At 34.9% G+C, this 18,810-nt stretch overlaps 1 protein-coding gene across 11 annotated transcripts in view; it reads left to right on the top strand.

Moving 5' to 3' along the window:
* The window catches only part of HERC4 (HECT and RLD domain containing E3 ubiquitin protein ligase 4), a 126,495-nt gene that overhangs the window by 65,074 nt on the left and 42,611 nt on the right, over positions 1 to 18,810 (top strand). For 10 of the 11 annotated variants that reach the window (XM_044942176.2, XM_025284610.3, XM_044942177.2 and 7 more), the window contains exons 9-14: positions 12,038 to 12,114; positions 12,366 to 12,490; positions 13,037 to 13,096; positions 13,224 to 13,335; positions 14,090 to 14,279; positions 15,744 to 15,916. In XM_044942176.2, coding sequence (XP_044798111.1) covers positions 12,038 to 12,114; positions 12,366 to 12,490; positions 13,037 to 13,096; positions 13,224 to 13,335; positions 14,090 to 14,279; positions 15,744 to 15,916 — 737 coding nt within the window. The remainder of the gene's footprint in view (positions 1 to 12,037; positions 12,115 to 12,365; positions 12,491 to 13,036; positions 13,097 to 13,223; positions 13,336 to 14,089; positions 14,280 to 15,743; positions 15,917 to 18,810) is intronic. The other variant, XR_006550812.1, reaches the window with a different exon arrangement.

The following is an 18,810-nucleotide window of genomic DNA, read 5'->3' as shown; positions in this document are numbered from 1 at the left end:
CTCATTGCATCTTGCAAAACTAAAACTCCTTGTTCATTAAACAACAATTCTCCATTCACTCTTCCCACTAGCTGGCAGTCATTCTGCATTCTGTCTCTCAGAATTTGACTTGACTCAGTACCTCATAAGGCTTCCCAGGTAGCTCACATGTTAAAGAATCTGCCTACAATGCAGGAGGCCTGGTTTGATTCCTGGGTTGGGAGGATCCCCTGGAGAAGGGAGTGGCAACCCACTCCAGTATTCTTGCCTGGAGAATCCCATGGACAGAGAAGCCTGGCGGCCTACAGTCCATGGGGTCACAAAGAGTTGGACAATACTGAGTAACTAACACTTTAAATTTCACCTCATAAGTGGAATCATGCAGTATTTGCCTTTTTGTGATTGGCCTATTTTATCAACTTACTGTTAATGTCCTTAAAGTTCATCCATGTCACAGCATGAATGTTAATAGTAAGGCTATTAACAGCATGTGTGTATAGACTACATTTTGTTTATCTACTAATTGCTGATGGACATTTGGATTGTTTCTACCTTTTGACAGCTGTGAATAGCGCTATAAACATGGGCGTATAAATATCTCAAGATCCTTCTTTCAGTTCTTTTGGGTATATGCGAGACTTTAACAGTTACTTTAACAGTCTTGGGTATATATGAGACTTTAACATATATAACCGTGTCTATTTCTCTGAAATTTGAATATATATATATTACTTATTTAAAATATTAAACTTTAAAATTTGCTTTTATATCCCACTGTTTTAGACAAATGCATAATTTATTTTCTGTTACTCTTTCAATAGATCTGGATATCTTTTCATTGATATTAATTTACTACTAAAAAATTTGAAGTACTCAAATGCTGTTTTCTCATTTACTTCTTTGACAAGCTGCAACCAAAATGTACTTTTTAAAATACTTTCTTTACCATCCTGAACTGTACCTCAGAATTGTTTTTTATTTATGTTATCTATACTTGATTTTCTTTGGGATTTTTCTCTGAGCTGTGGCACTTGAGACTATTTAGTGATGAACCTGCCATGAAGATTGACATTTGAAAGACCCAAAACTTTTTAATATGAATTACCTTTGAAGATTTTTTTTTTTTGTAGTTGAAAGGTTATCTCAGTTATTTTCTTATTTAACCAAGGTCAGAATATGATACTGTTTTTTTCTTCTTTTTGTTTGATTTTGTGTTAGAATATGGCTTTACTTTGTTCCAGTCATTCTTTGGTTTGTAACCTGCATTTATTTTAATAGTATCATTCTTTTTCTTATGTCCTTAGGAACATGTTGGTATTTCATCATATCAGTTTCTTCCACAAGGCACCGTTAATAACCTAAAAAAGAGATTTTGTCATTTAAAGCAGCATGGGTATTGTAAGGAATCATGTATTTCTGTTCATAAAGTTTAGTCACCTAGAGGTGCATTTTGTTGCCTTTAAAACTGCATACTTTGAGATTATTTGTATTAAAGTGGGAAAGGAAATAGAATTCTTAAGGTAGTCATTATTGCTGCTGTTTAGTCTCATTACTCACAGTAGCCAAAAGGTATAAACAATTCATTTGTCCATCAACAGATGAATAGATAGATAAATGTGGAATATGCATGTAATTGAGTATTACTCATATAGAGGAATAAGATTTTGGTACATGCCACAGTATGGAAGAACCTTTAAAACATTATTATGCTAAGTGAAAGAATCCTGACACAAAAGGACAAATATTGTATGATCCGTCTTATATGAGGTACCTAGAACAAATTTATAGAGAATGAGAGAACAGTGGTTACCAGGTGCTTGAGAGAGGGGAGAATGAGGACTTCTTTAATGGGTACAAAGTTTTTGTTTGGGATGATAAAGTATTCTGGAGATGAATAATGATAATGGTTGCACAACACTGTGAATTTACTTAATGCCAGAAATTAATACTTTAAAGTGGTTAAAACAGTAAAATTTTCTACCGTGTGTATTTTACCACAATTTTATGGCTGATAATTACTTTGTACTGTACTAAAACTGTGTAGGATAGAAACTAATTAAATGTAATTTTATTTACTCAGCCCCTCTAGAAGATAACTCTGTGGTCCCTACCATAAATCACATTTTTAGCATAAACTGTCTGATATGGTCTCAAGGCCACAGGTAAACAAATACACTCTTAATAGGATATGCCCAAGACTTTGAGACTCTCTCCTTGGAACTGGGCAAAGGGTAAACCTTTCTTTAGAATGTGTATGCTAGGGCGGCTATAATAAAATATCACAAACTTATTTGCTTGAGCAGTATGAATTTATTGATTGACAGTCCTCATGGCTTGAAGTTCAAGATCAGGGTGTTGGCAGTGTTGCTTCCTTCAGAGGGCTGTAAGAGTTCCATGTGTCTCTTAACTTTTGATGGTTTGCTGGCAGTCTTTGGTATTCCTTGGCTAGTAGTCTCTGCCTTCATTCTCTCTGTGTGCTTATGTGTGTCCAAATTTTGTTCTTTTATAAGGACACCAGTCATTTTGTATTAGTGGACCACCCTACTCAAATATGACTTCAGTTTAAGTAATTACATCTGCAGTGACCCTATTTCTGAATAAGGTCACTTTCTGAAGCCTCTGGGAGTTAGGACTTCAAATATAAGAATTTGGGGAGAACACAGTTCTTTCCATGACAATGTCCCAGACCTGACAAAGTAATCTTTTACTGGGCCTGAAGCACCATAAGCATTGGCTCCATAAGTAAAGCCAACTTTATTCCTTAAAATGACTTGTATCTGATTCAATAGCCATCATTCTCAAATATGACATTTCAGGAAAGCCTTTGGTTATATAATTGATTGCTCAACCAGTTATGAAAGAAGTACAAACTAGTGAAAAGGGTAACATACTCTTACTGAACCCATGCAGACAGCAACATTACTATCAAAAGAAGGGAAACCTAGTATGTTTGAATTCTCATTGAATTTTGGGGATCAGCAAGAATCAGACACAATTTTTTAGTTGACTTACTATATTTTATTTCAGGTATATATTACAGACGATCACCACAGTAAGTTTAGTTAAACATCTGTCACCATAGTTACATTTTTTTTTTTCTTGTTATGAAACTAAGATTTACTTTCTTACCAAGTTTAAAATATGACTGGAAATTTGTACCTTTTGAGCCCCAGTCAGAGGTGGCTGGGGATAGGGGCAGACACAGTGGATAAAGGGGCTCAAAAGATACAAATTTCCAGTCATATTTGAAACTTGCTAAGAGAATAAATCTTAACAGTTTGATAACGCTTTTGTAACTGTGGTGATAAATGTTAACTAGACTTATTGTGGCAATCATTTGCAATATATACAACCACTAATCTGTTCTCTGTACCTATGAGCTTGTTTTCAGTTGGTGGTAGTTTGTTTTTTAGATGCCATATGTAAGCAGGATTGTATAGTGTTTATTTTTCTGACTTATTTCACTTAGCATAATACCCTTTGGAATCATTTGTGTTGTCACAAATGGCAATATTTCTGTTTTTATGGCTAATATTCCATTGCATGTATATGGCTGTGTATATATTATTTGTGTGTGTATGTATGAGATTTCTTTATCCATTCATCCATCACTGGAAACATAGGTTGTTTCCATATTTTGGCTATTGTAAAATGAACATGGTGGTACATACATCTTTTCAAATTGGTGTTTTTGTTTTACCCAGAAGTAGAATTTCTGGATCATATGGTAGTTCTATTTTTAATCTCTTGAAGAACGTCCATACTGTTTCCATAGTGGCTGTACCAATTAACATTCCCACTAGCAGTACATGAGGCTTTCCTTTTCTCCACATCTTCACTAACATTTGTTGTTTCTTGTCTTTTGCATAATAGCCAATCTAACAGGTTGATATTTTGGTGTGATTTGTGTTTCCCTGATGATTAATGATGTTGAGTATCTTTTCATTTGCTTGTTGACCTTCTGTATGCCTTCTTTGGAAGAATGTTGGTTCAGGTCTTCTGCCTATTTTTTTTTTTTAACCAGGCTGTTTGTTTTCTTAATGTTGAATAATAGGAACTGTTTATGTATTTTGGCTATTAACTCCTTATTGGCCATATCATTTGCAAATGTTTCTGCCATCTAATAGGTCTTTTTGTTATGTCAGTGGTTTCCCTTGCTGTGCAAAAAGCTTTTAAGTCTAATTAAGTCCCGTTTATTTTCACTTTTGTTTCCTTGCCTTAGGAGACAGATCCAAAAAATGTTGCTATGATTTATGTCTAAGAGTGATCTGCCTGTTCTCTTCTAGTTTTATGGTTTCTGATCTTAACGTTTTGGTCTTTAATCCATGATGATGATTGCCTTTGCTCTATAGAAATTTTTTAGTTTCGTATGCAGTCCTATTGCTTATTTTTGCTTTTGATACCTTTACTTTTTGGTCAAATTCAAACAATCATCCTCAAGACTGATGTCAAGGAGCTTGCTGCCTGTGTTTTCTTCTAAGAGTTTTCTGGTTTAGGTCATACATTCAAGTCTTTAGTGTTTTGAGGTGGTTTTTGTGTGTGGTAGAAGATAGTGGTTCAGTTTCATTCTTTTGCATGTGGCTGTCCAATTTCCCCAGCACTGTTCATTGAAAAGACTGTCCTTCTCCATTGTGTGGGGCTTCCCAGGTGGCGCTAGCAGTAAAGAACCCACCTGGCAATGCAGGAGACATAAAGAGATGTGGGTTTGATCCCTGGGTAGGGAAGATCCCCTGGAGGAGGGCCTGGCAACCCACTCCAGTACTCTTGCCTGGAGAATTCCATGGACAGAGGAGCCTGATATGCACACATGGGGTGTCAGAAGAGTCAGGCATGACTGAAGTGACTTAGCGTGCCCCATTGTGTATTCTTGGCTCCTTTATCTTAAATAAACTGCTCATATGTGCTTTGGTTTATTTCTGGGCTGTCTATTCTGTTCCAGTGATCTGTGTCTTATTTTTAATGCCAATATCATACCATTTTGATTATTGTAGTGTTGTAATGTAGTTCAACCCTGCCCTCACTCTTGGTTGTCTCTCAAACCTTTGTTAATGTCCAGGAAGTCTGTCTTATTTTTAGTGGCTCCCAGTTAGTTGAGGATATGCTGAGACCTGTCAGTTTCTCAAAGGGGAAAGTTTCAACAAGTACCTAGATTCAGGCTGATTGGGTGCCAGACTCTCAGGCAGCATGTTTTAAGTAAACAAATATATATCATCCTGTGGGACCGCAAGTGAAAGTCACAGTGGCTGGCAGAACCAGGCAACCTAGAGATGTTTCTTGGGCAGCAGCTGTGTAAATCAGGGCCCTGTTAAAGGTACAGGCTCCTTTGCAGGAGAGTCTAGCAACTTAAAGCAAGATAAAGGGAGACTGCAGAGATGGCATCCACCAGCTTCTCTTCCCAGAGATCACCTCAGTAGGTTGCTAAAGCTCCGGGACAAGCTTATAGGCCTTTTCACAGAAAACTGGTATATGTTTCCACTGGCTGTTCATGCTGTGCACTAAGGGTGGTAGCCAGCCAAGAACTGTTTCTCCAGTTGTTAAAATCCCATGGGATCCAGGATACAAACCCAGCTGTCCACCAGAACCAGGCTATGAAGGGGAATCATTAAGTGATAGCCACAATGGGATTACCAGATGGGAATATAAGCTCCCCTGTGGAAGATACAGATGCTCTGGAGTGTAGTAGAAGGACAGCATACAGATAGGGCTCTCCTTCTGAGATCTCTGAGAAGATTACAGTAGGCCTTTAGATATGGATTTAATTAGAAGCCTTCCTCCTAGCCCAAAGCTCTATTAGGTAAACTAATACACCTTTTTTATAGAAATATTGGACCTCCGTCTGTTGCTTCTTGTTGTGCCCTGGGGTGGTAGTCAGTTAAGAAGTCTTTCTCCATTGATTATAGTCTTGTGGGACCCTCAAGCCATAAGCCCCACCGGACCCCCAGAGTTGGGTGATCTAGAGGTGTTCGCTAGATGGCTGCTGCAAAAATCAGGGCACTAGGTGAGGATATAAGCTCCTTTCTTGGAAATACTGGCAAGCTGAAGTGAGAAGAGAAACTGTTTTTTTAACATTTCATTTCAGCCTACCAAAGCAGAGTTTACAAAATTGATGTGAATTAGATTACTTTAGAAGAAGGAGAAATGACTCCCTGTAAGGGAGATCCAGAAAACAGAAAATTAAAACGAAGTTAAACATTATAGATCTTGGATTGTCAGTTTCATAAAATGGCTTATCAGCTTAAAAAGAATATATGAGAAATCTTACTGTAGTCCACTGGTGCCTTCTGAAAGTTCTCTAAGCCTGTCTCCTCAGAAACCTGTGCCCAAGTGTCTACTTGGCATATAAATGATTTAAAATACCAGATACAGTCCTTTTCACAGGACTCTGAGACTATCCTTATTTGTCGATAGTACAAACTCTGGCCTGTAGCTTATAGAAAAGCTTTCAGACAAGCGTAAGAGTAAAACAAAAGCTATTCAGTAGATGACAGTGGCTTAGAATAACTGTCGCTTATTTATTACTGGTAATTGTCAAGTGGAAGGATATGATGAGAGTCCATAATAAGAATAAATTTAACAGGGAAATTTGTATCTGTGACAAACAGAGCACATTACAGGTATATTTTGGAGATACTGCTGTTTGATTCCAGAACACCTCTATTAAGTGAGTCAGATAAATATTTTGGTTTCTTGGTACATATAAAAGTTATGTTTACATTATCCTGTAGTCTATTAAATGTACTGTAGCATTATTTCTTTAAAAAATATACATATCTTAATTCAAAATATTTTATTACTACAAAATGCTAACCATTGTCTGATAATAAAAATCATTAATTTGTAAATGCCACAATATCTGTAAAGCACAGTAAAGTGAGTTATGCCTGTATTCCAAAAAGGTTTTTAAACAAGAATGTTTCTAATGATGATGATTAAGCCTGTTTACAAAGAAGTCAGTGATTGTTACATCTGATTTTTAAAGATGAATAAATATGACTTTTTATAGATGAAGAAAGCCTTGAGTTATAACATGATAAGCCTGAGACCTAATGCCAGAAATAACCCCAAAAGGATCAAGTAAAGAGAGTCAGTAAATCAGGGGTCAAGTTTAGACATCTATATTTTTGTAGAACCCCACTTGAAAATCACTGGCCTAGAAGATGATAGATGTAAATGAAAATGAAAGTTCGGTAATAACTGAAGTTAGAACTGATGCCACTTACCACTGAAACTTTCATAAATACAGGAAAACTTGACAAAACTATTCATGAGTTTTGAATACTGTTTCCCCAAAGCAATGACATTACTGAATCTCTATGGACTTCTCATAAAACAAACACTTTTTGCAATTTATTAATTTATGAAATTTGTATATTATGTTTACCATGTAAATTAGAAAAACTTATAATACTTGCATTTTGAAATATTTTTATTAGTTTAGAGAAGTAAACATTTTATATTTACATTTACCATATAAATTTAACCTTCTGATTTGACAGCTCTTCCCATGCAACTCTTAACAATAGTAACACATCAAATCAGTGTAATTATTTCTAGCATCTCTTCTTATATGTTGAAATGGCAGATCTCTGTGATTCTCTATAGCCTCTCTGGGAAATCTCAAAGGAATTTTCACTAACACATATAAAGTATCTGGAAGTTCTATTTTTCTATGTTTAGGATCTGATTTGGTGAAGTGTGTTAGTTTGTAAGACTGCCAAAATACCACAGACTGGGTGGCTTAAACAGCAGAAATTGATTTTCTCAGTTTTGGAAGCTAGAAGTCTACGATTACCCTGTCAGCAGGTGTGGTTTCTTCTGAAGCCTCTCTCCTTGGCTTGCAAACGGCTACCTTCTTACTGTATGATTGTGTGTTTGTGTGTATGTATTTTGCTGGTGTTTTCTTCTTGTTCTTATAAAGGCAGCAGGAATGTTGGGTTAGGACACCTTCCTAACAGTCTCATTTTTCTTTAATCACCTTTCTAAAGGCCCTGTCTCCGAATGCAGCCATATTCTGAGGTACTGGGGCTTACAGCTTCAACATATGAATTTGAGCAGGGGACACAGTTCAGCCCATAACAGGAAGACAGAAATCAAAAAAGTTGTGAGAGAAGATTGGAACACTTTATTAAAAGATGTAACCTTTGATGCTTGAGAAATAATACCTGGTTACCTGTTTTACTGAAGTGAGATTAAAACATTTCAAAATAAATGTAAATGGTAATGTGATTGAAAAGATCTTTAGCTTATTCATAAGTGAGGAGTCTTGATTCTTTTTTTCCCCTTAAATAATGAAAGGCAATAAAATTGATACGTAGTATAGAAAGTTTTTCTAGTAAGATGCAGAATTTTTGCGCTTTGGCAGATTACACAAAAGTAAAGAACAACATATAGGTGAAGACACGGGAGCACACCCTTAAAATTGAAGTGGACTTTGCTAAGATTTTAACATATTGAAAACCTTTTTCACAGTCAAGTATAAACAGGCAGATGAAATTCACTTAGCATGCTGTGTCTTCAGTTATGCTCTTCCAGGTTGTGGACAAGCTGATAGTTTTTCAAGGGCAAGTGGTATTGTCTCAGAGGGTCCATGAGGTTAAAATGACTTTCATATTAGTACTAAAATGTTATCTGTGTTAATATGCAGTGCTTTTGTTCTTGTTCAGTTTCAAATAAATCAATGAGTATTTTTTAAATCTCTTAATTTTCAATTCTGGCATGGTATATATTAGTGCTTTTAAGCCCTTTGGGATTCTGAATAAGTCCTAAGAGTGCAAAGGGATTCAGAGATCATCCAAAACTACTTTTCCTTGTAAATCAAAGGCACATAGATAGTTGTATCTCTGTCAGTATTGCTCCTAAATAGTATGCTTTCCAGAATTGTAAATAGCTCAGAGACACCTTTTAGGTAGCTATGTTTCTGAAAGGGGCCCTAAACAAGACTCAGTAAATGGGGAAGGGAGTTCAGGAGAGCCTATTTCAAAGTCTTCTCAGTTTTTCCTGACAGTGTATTTTGTAGAGAGTAAGGAGAAGGTGAACTAGCCCTCCTAGATATGACAATGTATATATAAAACTGTAACAGTTAAATCAGATTATTGGTAAAACAGACATTCAGATTATTATAGTTTAAGGGATATCGTGGGGAGGGAGAGGAGGATCCATGTATTGGCACTGTATATAGGTTTTGTTCCAGGTTCAAACTGCAGTTGATTGGCAGCTGCTCTTGGAGTTATAGGAAGGACCTTATGAAGTGAAAGTTATGAGAAAGGCTTAGAGAACACTTGGGGTGGAGAGGAGTGCCAAAGTTGTTGAGGGTTGTATGTTATAGGTAGAAGAGGTATAGTATCTCTTCATAACTTTAAAACAGGGCATCACTAATAAGTATGTGGAGAAGGGGTAAGAATTACTCAACACATGAGAATTGGTAGCAAAATGTCAGTTTAGATCCTAAACTAGCAATATATTCTAAAGGAAATTATAGATGGATTAAAGTTAAATATAAAAAAGTTCTTAAGATAATTCTGTAATTTGAGGATGGGAAAAACCTTTTTTAGCATTATGGCAATGAAACACGTCATAAAGAATAAAACAAATACATTTAATTTAATTGAAAAAGAAATATGAGTTGAAATCAAATAATTATTTAGGAAAAATGTTTGTAACAGATAAAACCTGAGGTAGTTGCCAAAGTACTCATACATATTGGTGTGAAAAATAGTAAGATACCTAGTAAGTAGGACAAATATTTAGGCGTGTAATAGATACAGGTAGTTAATGGAAATTCCCAGTGAGGAAATCCAGGTTACTAAGAAACATGTAAAAATTATAATCAAAGAGAAATGCAAATTCAAAAAGCCAAGCAATAGTAAATAAGTGGAAAAAACAAGCATTAATCTTTCCTATTACAGGGCAATGTGGTGGATAAGGGGACACTAATGGTCCAGCCATAAGATGAGGAAGTAATATTAGTGTATCATTTTTCAGCCCACAATGAATTAATGGTCTGTGGGTGTCAGTGGTTACTAACATCACAAAAAGGAACACAACCATACATTATGTGCTTCCTGATGAAGAATAGCCCTGTCCAGTACCATGTAATAATTTTGTCAAAATAATTGAGTAATTAATCTAATGAAATCCTCTCTAGATCCAACTACTAATTTACAGAAATATACGGAAGACTGAGGAAAATACTAGGAGAATCCTCAAGGATATAATCACCAGAATCCAATCTGCAGGAAGCTGCGTAGGACAAATGACTAGGTTCCACAGACATTTTTAGAGTTGTAATTAAAAAGAAAATTAAGGAAAATAATTTTTGGTGACCTATTCACAGCCCCCAGAAACCTATTCATGTACTGTAGTTTATCCATTTACTTGATGATTATTTAAAGAGGGCAGAATCACCTTTTAGAAACAAATGAATAACATCCTGCTCAGTGTTTTGAAGAAAGTACATGACTTCATGTGGACTTGTGAAGATGATGTAGAGAAAGATTTTAAGTTGAATAATTGGTTTATTTAATATTTTAAATTTACCCTTTTAATCTGTTCTTTAAAATGTTTGGCCGTAGAACATTCTTGTTGTGGAAAATTTGGTTATTAATGTTCTGATCTCTGAAGCTCTTATTATTGGTATTTTCTAAGCTAGGTAATTTTTATATATTAAACATTTACTCAGTGTTTTTACAAATAAAACATTGTGGTTAATAGTAGGGAATGATCCAGATATGATCCCTTCCTTAAGAATTTACAATTCTGTAGCAGTGATGGTCACAAATAATACAGGTGAAGAATTAGTCTAGTCAGCTGAAGAGTGGAGGGTCAGGAGTAGGAACACAGAAATGGATTATGTTTGGAAATAATTAGACTTAAGTTGGGCTTCCCTGGTGGTTCAATGGTAAAGAACCCACCTGCAAGTGTAGGAGACCAGGAAACGTGGGTTCGATCCCTGGGTTGAGGAGATTCCCCTGGAGGAGGAAATGGCAACCCACTCCAGTATTCTTGTCTGGGAAATCCTATGGAAAGAGGAGCCTGGTGGTCTGCGATCCATAGGGTTGCCTAAGAGTTGGACATGACTTAGAGACCAAACAACAGCAACAAAGCCTTAAGTTACACACATTGTGGTGCTATAGTGTTTTGGTGTGTGATGCTTATAAATACTAGTCTAGTGGTATTTTTGTTAATATTATAGATAGTTTTTCCATTTTGAGATAAAGAAGAGAAAGAGGCTTTGAATGTCTTTTTGAAAAGGGACTTTATTGTTTCTTCTTTTATTTCTACTAAATTTGTTTATTAATATTTATATTTTTGGACCTGATTTGGATGTTATTGATAGTTTCTAATACAGAGCTGTGTGTGTCACTTTACTTTTGTATAGCTTTGTTGAGAGAGAAAAGAATTTTGCATTACTCAAGATTTAACATACACTGATACTCGTTTCTTGTTTGTTTTCATTCTTTTTAAAATGAATGTTCCTTTTTTTTTTTTGGCCATGTCCCACATAGCTTGCAGGATCTTAGTTACCCAACCAGGGATTGAACTCTGGGCCACAGCAGTGAGAATGCTGAGTCCTGACCACACCAGGGAATTCCCCAAAATGAATATTCTTACTTTTTATTTTCTTCTGAGCTATCTTTTATACCTTTGATTCAGTTTTTACAACGTCATCAGTTTAAAATATATTGAGATAATAAAGATCTAGATTAAAAAATGTCATTGTTTGACATGCAGATCAAAAAGAAGACTGTACAACAGAAACCAATAAAACATTGTAAAGCAATTTATCCTCCAATTGAAAAAACAAACAAAAACAAAACTTAGAAACAGGTAAAAAAAAAAGCAACCAAAAAGCTTAGCAAATGCTGGATGTGCTTGTGGGATCATTTAATGTTCCATTAACTTGGTTGGTCAACATTCTGAGTCATTTTGTGTCATTGAAACCAGGATTGGGAGGTCTCATTAAGTTAGAGATTAAGAGAAAGTCCAGTAGCATATTTGATGCTATAAAAAAAATATATATATAAATCTTGAATTTTTAAATATTTTATTTTTATTACAGATTCTGAAGAATATTTCTGCGTGAAAAGAATTTTCTCAGGTGGAGATCAAAGCTTTTCACATTATTCTAATCCCCAGGTAATAAAAATCATATGAATAATTAATAAGCTCAGATAATTTCATATTAGTATTCTTTATATGTTACAAAGTATGGCCTTAATTTTTTTCTTCAAGTCTACAAATATTTTCAGATCTATTTGACAAGTTTTTGTTTTCAGTTTGTTTTTCGAGTTTTGTTTTCAGGTGTTTAGTAGAGATTATCTTCCAGATGCAGAATGCTTTGTATACAATCCTCTCCCTCAAACTGATCTACTTATTTTAAACTTTAGAACTGTGGGCCACCAGATGACTTTAGATATCCTGATCCTTCGAAGCAGATCTGGACTGTGAATGAAGCTCTAATTCAAAAATGGCTCAGCTACCCCTCTGGAAGATTTCCTGTAGAGATAGCCAAGTAAGAAAAAAGTTTTATCTACACAAAGACAAAATCTCTCAACTCCATGGTAGAGGAACGTGTACTTAGAAGTTTTTATTTAAATAAATATTTCATTAAATATCATTTACTGAATGGTTTATATACAGAAGTTTAAATGTCTGGAATTTCTATAATAGTGGATATTTTAGGAGATCTCATTTTAAATTGTTATATATTTTAAATATATAAAAATATACATATAAGAATATGCAGTTCTTAAAATATTACATATAGCCACTTTAGAGATTGGGTTTGCAAAAAAGTTCCTTCTGGCTTTATACTGGTCACTTTCTTTTAACATCTGTTCCTGGAAGAATTGAGTATTACTTCCTTCTTGAAAATTTTGTGTGCAGATGGACTTGTTTAGTACTTTAAATTTTTGTCGTTGTTGTTGTTGAAGGTGGTGTAGGTATTTGGGATGAGGGATTATAGCTGATCAGCTGTTTTAACTTTAATTTTTATTAAAAAATGAAGGTAAACAGATTTCTCATTTTGTGATTTGGAGATTTTTAAATTTCTTTTTAGTGAAATTGATGGAACATTTTCTTCATCTGGTTGTCTAAATGGAAGTTTTTTAGCTGTTAGGTAAGTGACAGTTCTTTGTTACACTGAATTTTTTGAATTTATTTTATTAAATAATGTCATTAAATAAATGAAATGAATTTAAAGTTTATTTTATCATTTTTTTCCCTCTCTCTTTTTTTAACAATAGCAATGATGATCACTATAGAACGGGCACTAGATTTTCAGGGGTTGACATGAATGCTGCTAGACTTTTATTCCACAAACTTATACAACCTGATCATCCTCAGATATCTCAGCAGGTTTGTTTTTAAAGTATTTTGTATTTGTATTATGTTCCCTGTTGAGTTTTTTATTCCATGTTATTCTAAAGCTTTGTTGCCTAATTAACTTTATAGTTTCTTATACTTTATTATGATGTCTTTGTATAAACTAATGTAAGAATTTAAATCAGGTATTATTTTAAACTGTTTGTAATTTAGCTGTCAGACGTCTGTAAATCTTTCCAGATGTTCAGAGCAGACCCTTAATTATTTAACATTACCATGTTGGTTAAGTCTACATAGCTGTTGATGCAGAGAGTTTAAATTGAGATTTGTACATAAGATGTTTAAGATTCTATTACAAATAGCATTGAAACATGTATATTACCATATGTGAAATAGATGACAAGGCCAAGGTCAATGCATGAAACAGGACTGTCAAAGCCAGTGCACTGGGACAACCAGAGGGACGGGAGGAGGGTTCAGGATGAGGGGACACATGTACACCCGTGGCTGATTCATGTCAGTGTATGGTAAAAATCACCAAAATATTGTAAAGTAATTAGCCTCCAATTAAAATAATTAATTAAAAGAAAAAGATTCTCTTATATTGCATAGGCATTAATTTTCATTGTGCTCCAGAGTACATTCATTGATGCATCATAAGATGGTTTCTTTTTTTTTTCCCCCTTCACCATTTAATGTTTCCTGTGGTATAAGATTTTCTTTTTCTGTTTTTTTGAATATGCATTCATTTTAAATGAAGTAGATTTTACTTTTTGTCAAAATGTAGGTGGCAGCTAGCTTGGAAAAGAATCTTATTCCTAAACTGACTAGCTCCTTACCTGATGTTGAAGCATTGAGATTTTATCTTACTCTACCAGAATGTCCCCTGATGAGCGATTCCAACAATTTCACCACAATAGCAATTCCCTTTGGTACAGCTCTTGTGAGCTTAGAAAAGGCACCGCTGAAAGTACTTGGTAAGAATTTTAATACTTTTTTCTTTTGTAACCTTTTTTCTTTAAATGAAAATGCTCGTTAGGTTCTTACTTTTTTGCTGTTTGAAATTTTGCTGTGCTGAGTTATTTTGACATTGTCTCAGGGAAAGGTAAACCTGTTTTTCAATTCATTACTTTTTGCTAGTCATCTGATGCTAGTTGTTAGAGTTTTGGAGGCAAAGCATGTTAAATATTAAAATTTTAATCAAACACAACAGTGGAGACAATATCAGGAAACATAAAACCTGTTTTTCATATTTCTCTAAATGGCAACCCACTCCAGTATTCTTGCCTGGAGAACCCCATGGACAGAGGAGCCTGGTGGGCTACAGACCATGGGGTTGCAAAGAGTCAGACATGACTGAGCGACTGAACAGAAACTTCCAGAGTGATTCACTCCAGAGTGATCTTATTGTTAAAGAGTAAAGGAAAGGGAACAGTTAAAACTGAACAAACCTGGGTATTAAACCCCCCTTGAACTTTATTAGCCCTTTGCCTTGTTTGCTGATTTTCTGATGTCTCTCTATGTGAGATTCCACTCTTCATTTGATCTTATTCCTCTGGGTTTTTGGCATAAACTTTTCTCGCTTTGATTTTTCTAATTGTATAGATTTCATCTCTATCTGTTGGCTGTTGTAGTTTACCTGCTACATTTAGTAGCAGTGCTTTCCTCCTTCCTAATTTAGTATTTGTTAGATATGTCAGTCTGAGATACATAAGAGTAATAAAATCAGTACAAGAAGTTTTAGGCTGAGAGTGAGCAGAGGAAGCAACAAGCAGTGGGTAGAATCCTGGAATCTGAGGGAATGAGCCAGTGAGTGGTTAGAAGAGTGAAGCAGGGACTCACAAGTGTATTGTTGCCATGTTGTCAGAAGTTTTCCTGTTCCTTTCTGTCTCCTGCACAAGACTGTCATATTTGTAGTTAATAGCTATAAATAGTGAACATGGGGAACGACAGACACGGTATACTTTACATTATTCAGTTTCTGTGTTTGATATTTAGGAGTACCTTGCATTCAGGTGGTGCTTCACATTTCAACTTTAAGTTGAAAGGTAAAAGTTGGAGAGATCTATAAATATCGGAGCAATACAGTTTTTAGTGTTTTTAAAAATTAAACTAATTTATGAAGCAGTTTGAAACACCTGGTTTAATACGAGGGATAGTGGTTAAGTTTTTAATACAGCTTAGCAAACCAAGAATGTAAATTCAGTAGACCTTTTTTACTTTATTTTTGCTTTTGAGAGCTTTTAGAACCGTATTCTTTAACTTGAATGTGGAGTAGTGTCTATCAACCCTAGAAATGTTACATAAAATATCATATTACATGTATCTTCTTGAGATTTTCAAAGGGTTAAGAGCCACTGCTTTAGGAAAAATCAGTATGATTTTGAAAATTGTGACTTTTTAAATTTTATTTTATTTGTGTGTTCACCCTTTAATAACAGAAAACTGGTGGTCAGTACTTGAACCTCCGCTATTCCTCAAGATTGTAGAACTTTTTAAGGAGGTTGTGGTACATCTTTTGAAACTCTACAAGATCGGCATTCCCCCTTCTGAGAGAAGAATTTTCAACAGTTTTCTTCATACTGCATTAAAGGTTTTAGAAATATTACATAGGGTATGTCCAGTAGTTCATTTATTTTCCTCTTCCCCCATTGCCACTAACAGATTGTTGATGTTTATTTTAACATGACTATATTACAGAATTAGATTGGCATAAAAGATATTATAGGAATTTGGAGAAGTTATCTAAATTTTCCTTTCAAAGAAAGAATATATACTTTAGAGCTTTGGTCTTACTTGACTTTGTTAGGCATTTATGAATAACTTGTCTATAGTTGGGCAGAACAATAGCATACTAATGAATTAAAGTCTCCTTATGTATTTTCTGAAGAACATGATTTGTTATTTAAATAATACACTTGTTATTTATGGGTGGACATAATACGAAAGAGATTTCATCCTACTTATGATTGTGAACATTTAAAACTCATGTTCTTTTTGCTATTGGCTACTAATGACTTCAATCAAAGTAGAACATTTGAAACAGATGACTAATTGAAATTGGAACCATATATAATTCATTAATTTGCCTATTGTTCTTTCCTGCCCTTCTTCCCAGTGGAAGACATAGTACCCTTTACACTTGTAGCAGTTCAAAGTTATAGCAGTTCAAAGACGTAGAGTCTCAGCTGTTACATTAAAGATGGTTTTGAGACATCCCTGACAGCTGGTATATCTCTGTTCTGCCATTTGATATTAAGATACTATCTTGGAAGACATGACCTAAGGGAGGAACATATGTTTCTAGCCTCTAGAATGACTGAAAAACTCATGTGAACCCTTTAGTTTCCTCCCCTTAACAGCTTCTTGTGTTTTCAGACCCTTCTTGCTTGCTATTACGGTTAGTGATAAAGGGTCAAGGAAACAAGCCTTGCGTTCTCTGTAAGAAAGAGCCCATACGGACGATTTTTTTTCCCTTTTTATTCTTTTAATGAAGTTCCTGGTTCATTTAATGGTCCTTTCTCTACTACTTCTTGAACTTTTTTTCTTTTGTATTTAGTATTTCCAAGCTATTCTGAAAAACAAGTCATTTCTCTTACTATAGCTGAGGCTATGATAGCCATTTTTTTTCTTAGGGGGAAATAAGTTATTATTATGTTTGCCTTCCCCAGTCCAAGGCTTTCTTGCAGCACTTTAGGGTAAACTGGATTCTGCAGTAAACTGCTGTTAAGATCTTCTGTCTTCATGATATGCGTCTCTACTTTTCTGTATGCCTTTTGCCTAGGATTTAAGTGAGTGATTAGATTCTTTCCTTCCTCTGGACTCTCTTTTCCTACTATTTCAGTGAACCATCCTTTGTCAGCAGGACCTTTTTCCCAAGTAATTAATTATTCACTTCCCCTCTTCCTTGTCTGGTTATCTTTATTACCTCTTAAAAATTTGTTTTTTTCCTTAGCTGTCTTTTTCCACAAGTGAAAGGGAAAGGAAATTGGAATTTCCACAAGTGAAAAGGAAAGGAAATTATGAAATTGTCTTTCATAATTACAGACAGGACTTCAGCTAGTAACTTATGTGCGTAGCTCAGAAGCCTCAATCTCTATTGAAGAGAACCCTATGGGGTTCCGTGTCCAGAGAGCTTTTTGACGGAGCCATGCTGGAACTAGGATCCTAAATTATTGCTAGCTGAAAGGGAAAGGAAAATAAGTTCAAAAAGTTATATGAAGTTACATGAGGTAGCCAAGATTAAAAACCTCCCTTGTACATTAATTCATGTGAGCACTTTACATGAATTCCTCATTTAACTTTTTATAGTTATATCTTGCCCCTTAATCTGAGTATCAAAGGTCATAAACCAGTAAGTAGCAGAATTGAAATACAAATCTACTTCTAAAGTCCCTGATGTTTCTAGTGTACTTCTATATCAGTAGATATGGTAATATAACTCACTTAGAAGGGGATTTGGTTTTGTTTTATGCCTCAGTCTGGAGGCTTATACTTCCATAATTGTAGATAGCATTGAATTGTTAAAAAGACTAATTCTAATTCCCTCTATGCTGCTTCTTATCAATGTGATTTTGAACAAGTCTTCTTTCTCTTTATTGCATTTGCAGATAGTTATCAATAAAATAAGGATTGAAATAATGGCCTGCTGGTTTCCCAGGATTGATGTGTTGTTTAGATTATGGAATATATATACAAATACTATACATTCATAAGGCAGAGATTTTGTTACCACCACCATTTGAATGGGAAACTGCAGCTTTTAACTCAATTTATTTGATCATGAGGAACTTGAGTACCTGTTTGAAATTGTTACATACTCAAAAGTAGGGTAGTAATGGTATCAGTTTCTTAGGCATCTCTTAGTGAGAGTTCTTAGGGCAATCACTTACCTTTCTTTTACCTCTTACTTTGGAGAAAACTTTACTTGGTCCTAACCTGTCATAGATAATTGTCAGGGATGATTTATTTTCATCTGTAGTGGAACCTAAATTGCTTATCAGAGATTTGTGTTTGTCTGACAGCTGTATATATTTGTTCTCTCTGCTCCATAGTTAAGAATTAGGAGAGGTTTCCTAAAAGGATTTTCTTCCTGACCAAATCTGGAACAGGATTAAGAACTGTAGAACTGGTCTGTATTTCTCCTGATCTTTTCAGGATATATAAATGACTTGTTCCTCCCTTATGTCATGTCCTTTGGAAAGCTTTTGAATTAGAAATCACTCCCAGTGCTCCAAATGGCATCACAAGAAAGATAATTTTGGTACCTGCTGTCAGGAATGAATGTGATAAATGAATTTGCTGGCAAGAAATTGGGTAGTTTCTGAGTTTTCACACAGTACATTATAGAGACACTAATATGCCAAAAGAAAAGACTTACTTGGTCTGATTAGCCTAAGTGCTGCATATCATGCTAACCCTCTAAGTCAGTGATTATCAAAAAAAATTTTTTTTCAAGGAATCCTTAAACCCAAACAAATAAGGCATGTGTTTACATACCATATACCA

This window comes from Bubalus bubalis, chromosome 4 (genome assembly GCF_019923935.1).
Source record: "Bubalus bubalis isolate 160015118507 breed Murrah chromosome 4, NDDB_SH_1, whole genome shotgun sequence".
In the NCBI taxonomy this organism is placed as follows: domain Eukaryota; kingdom Metazoa; phylum Chordata; class Mammalia; order Artiodactyla; family Bovidae; genus Bubalus; species Bubalus bubalis.
Note: the sequence above shows the minus strand (reverse complement) of the source record. Positions and strands in the feature narration are given on the sequence as shown.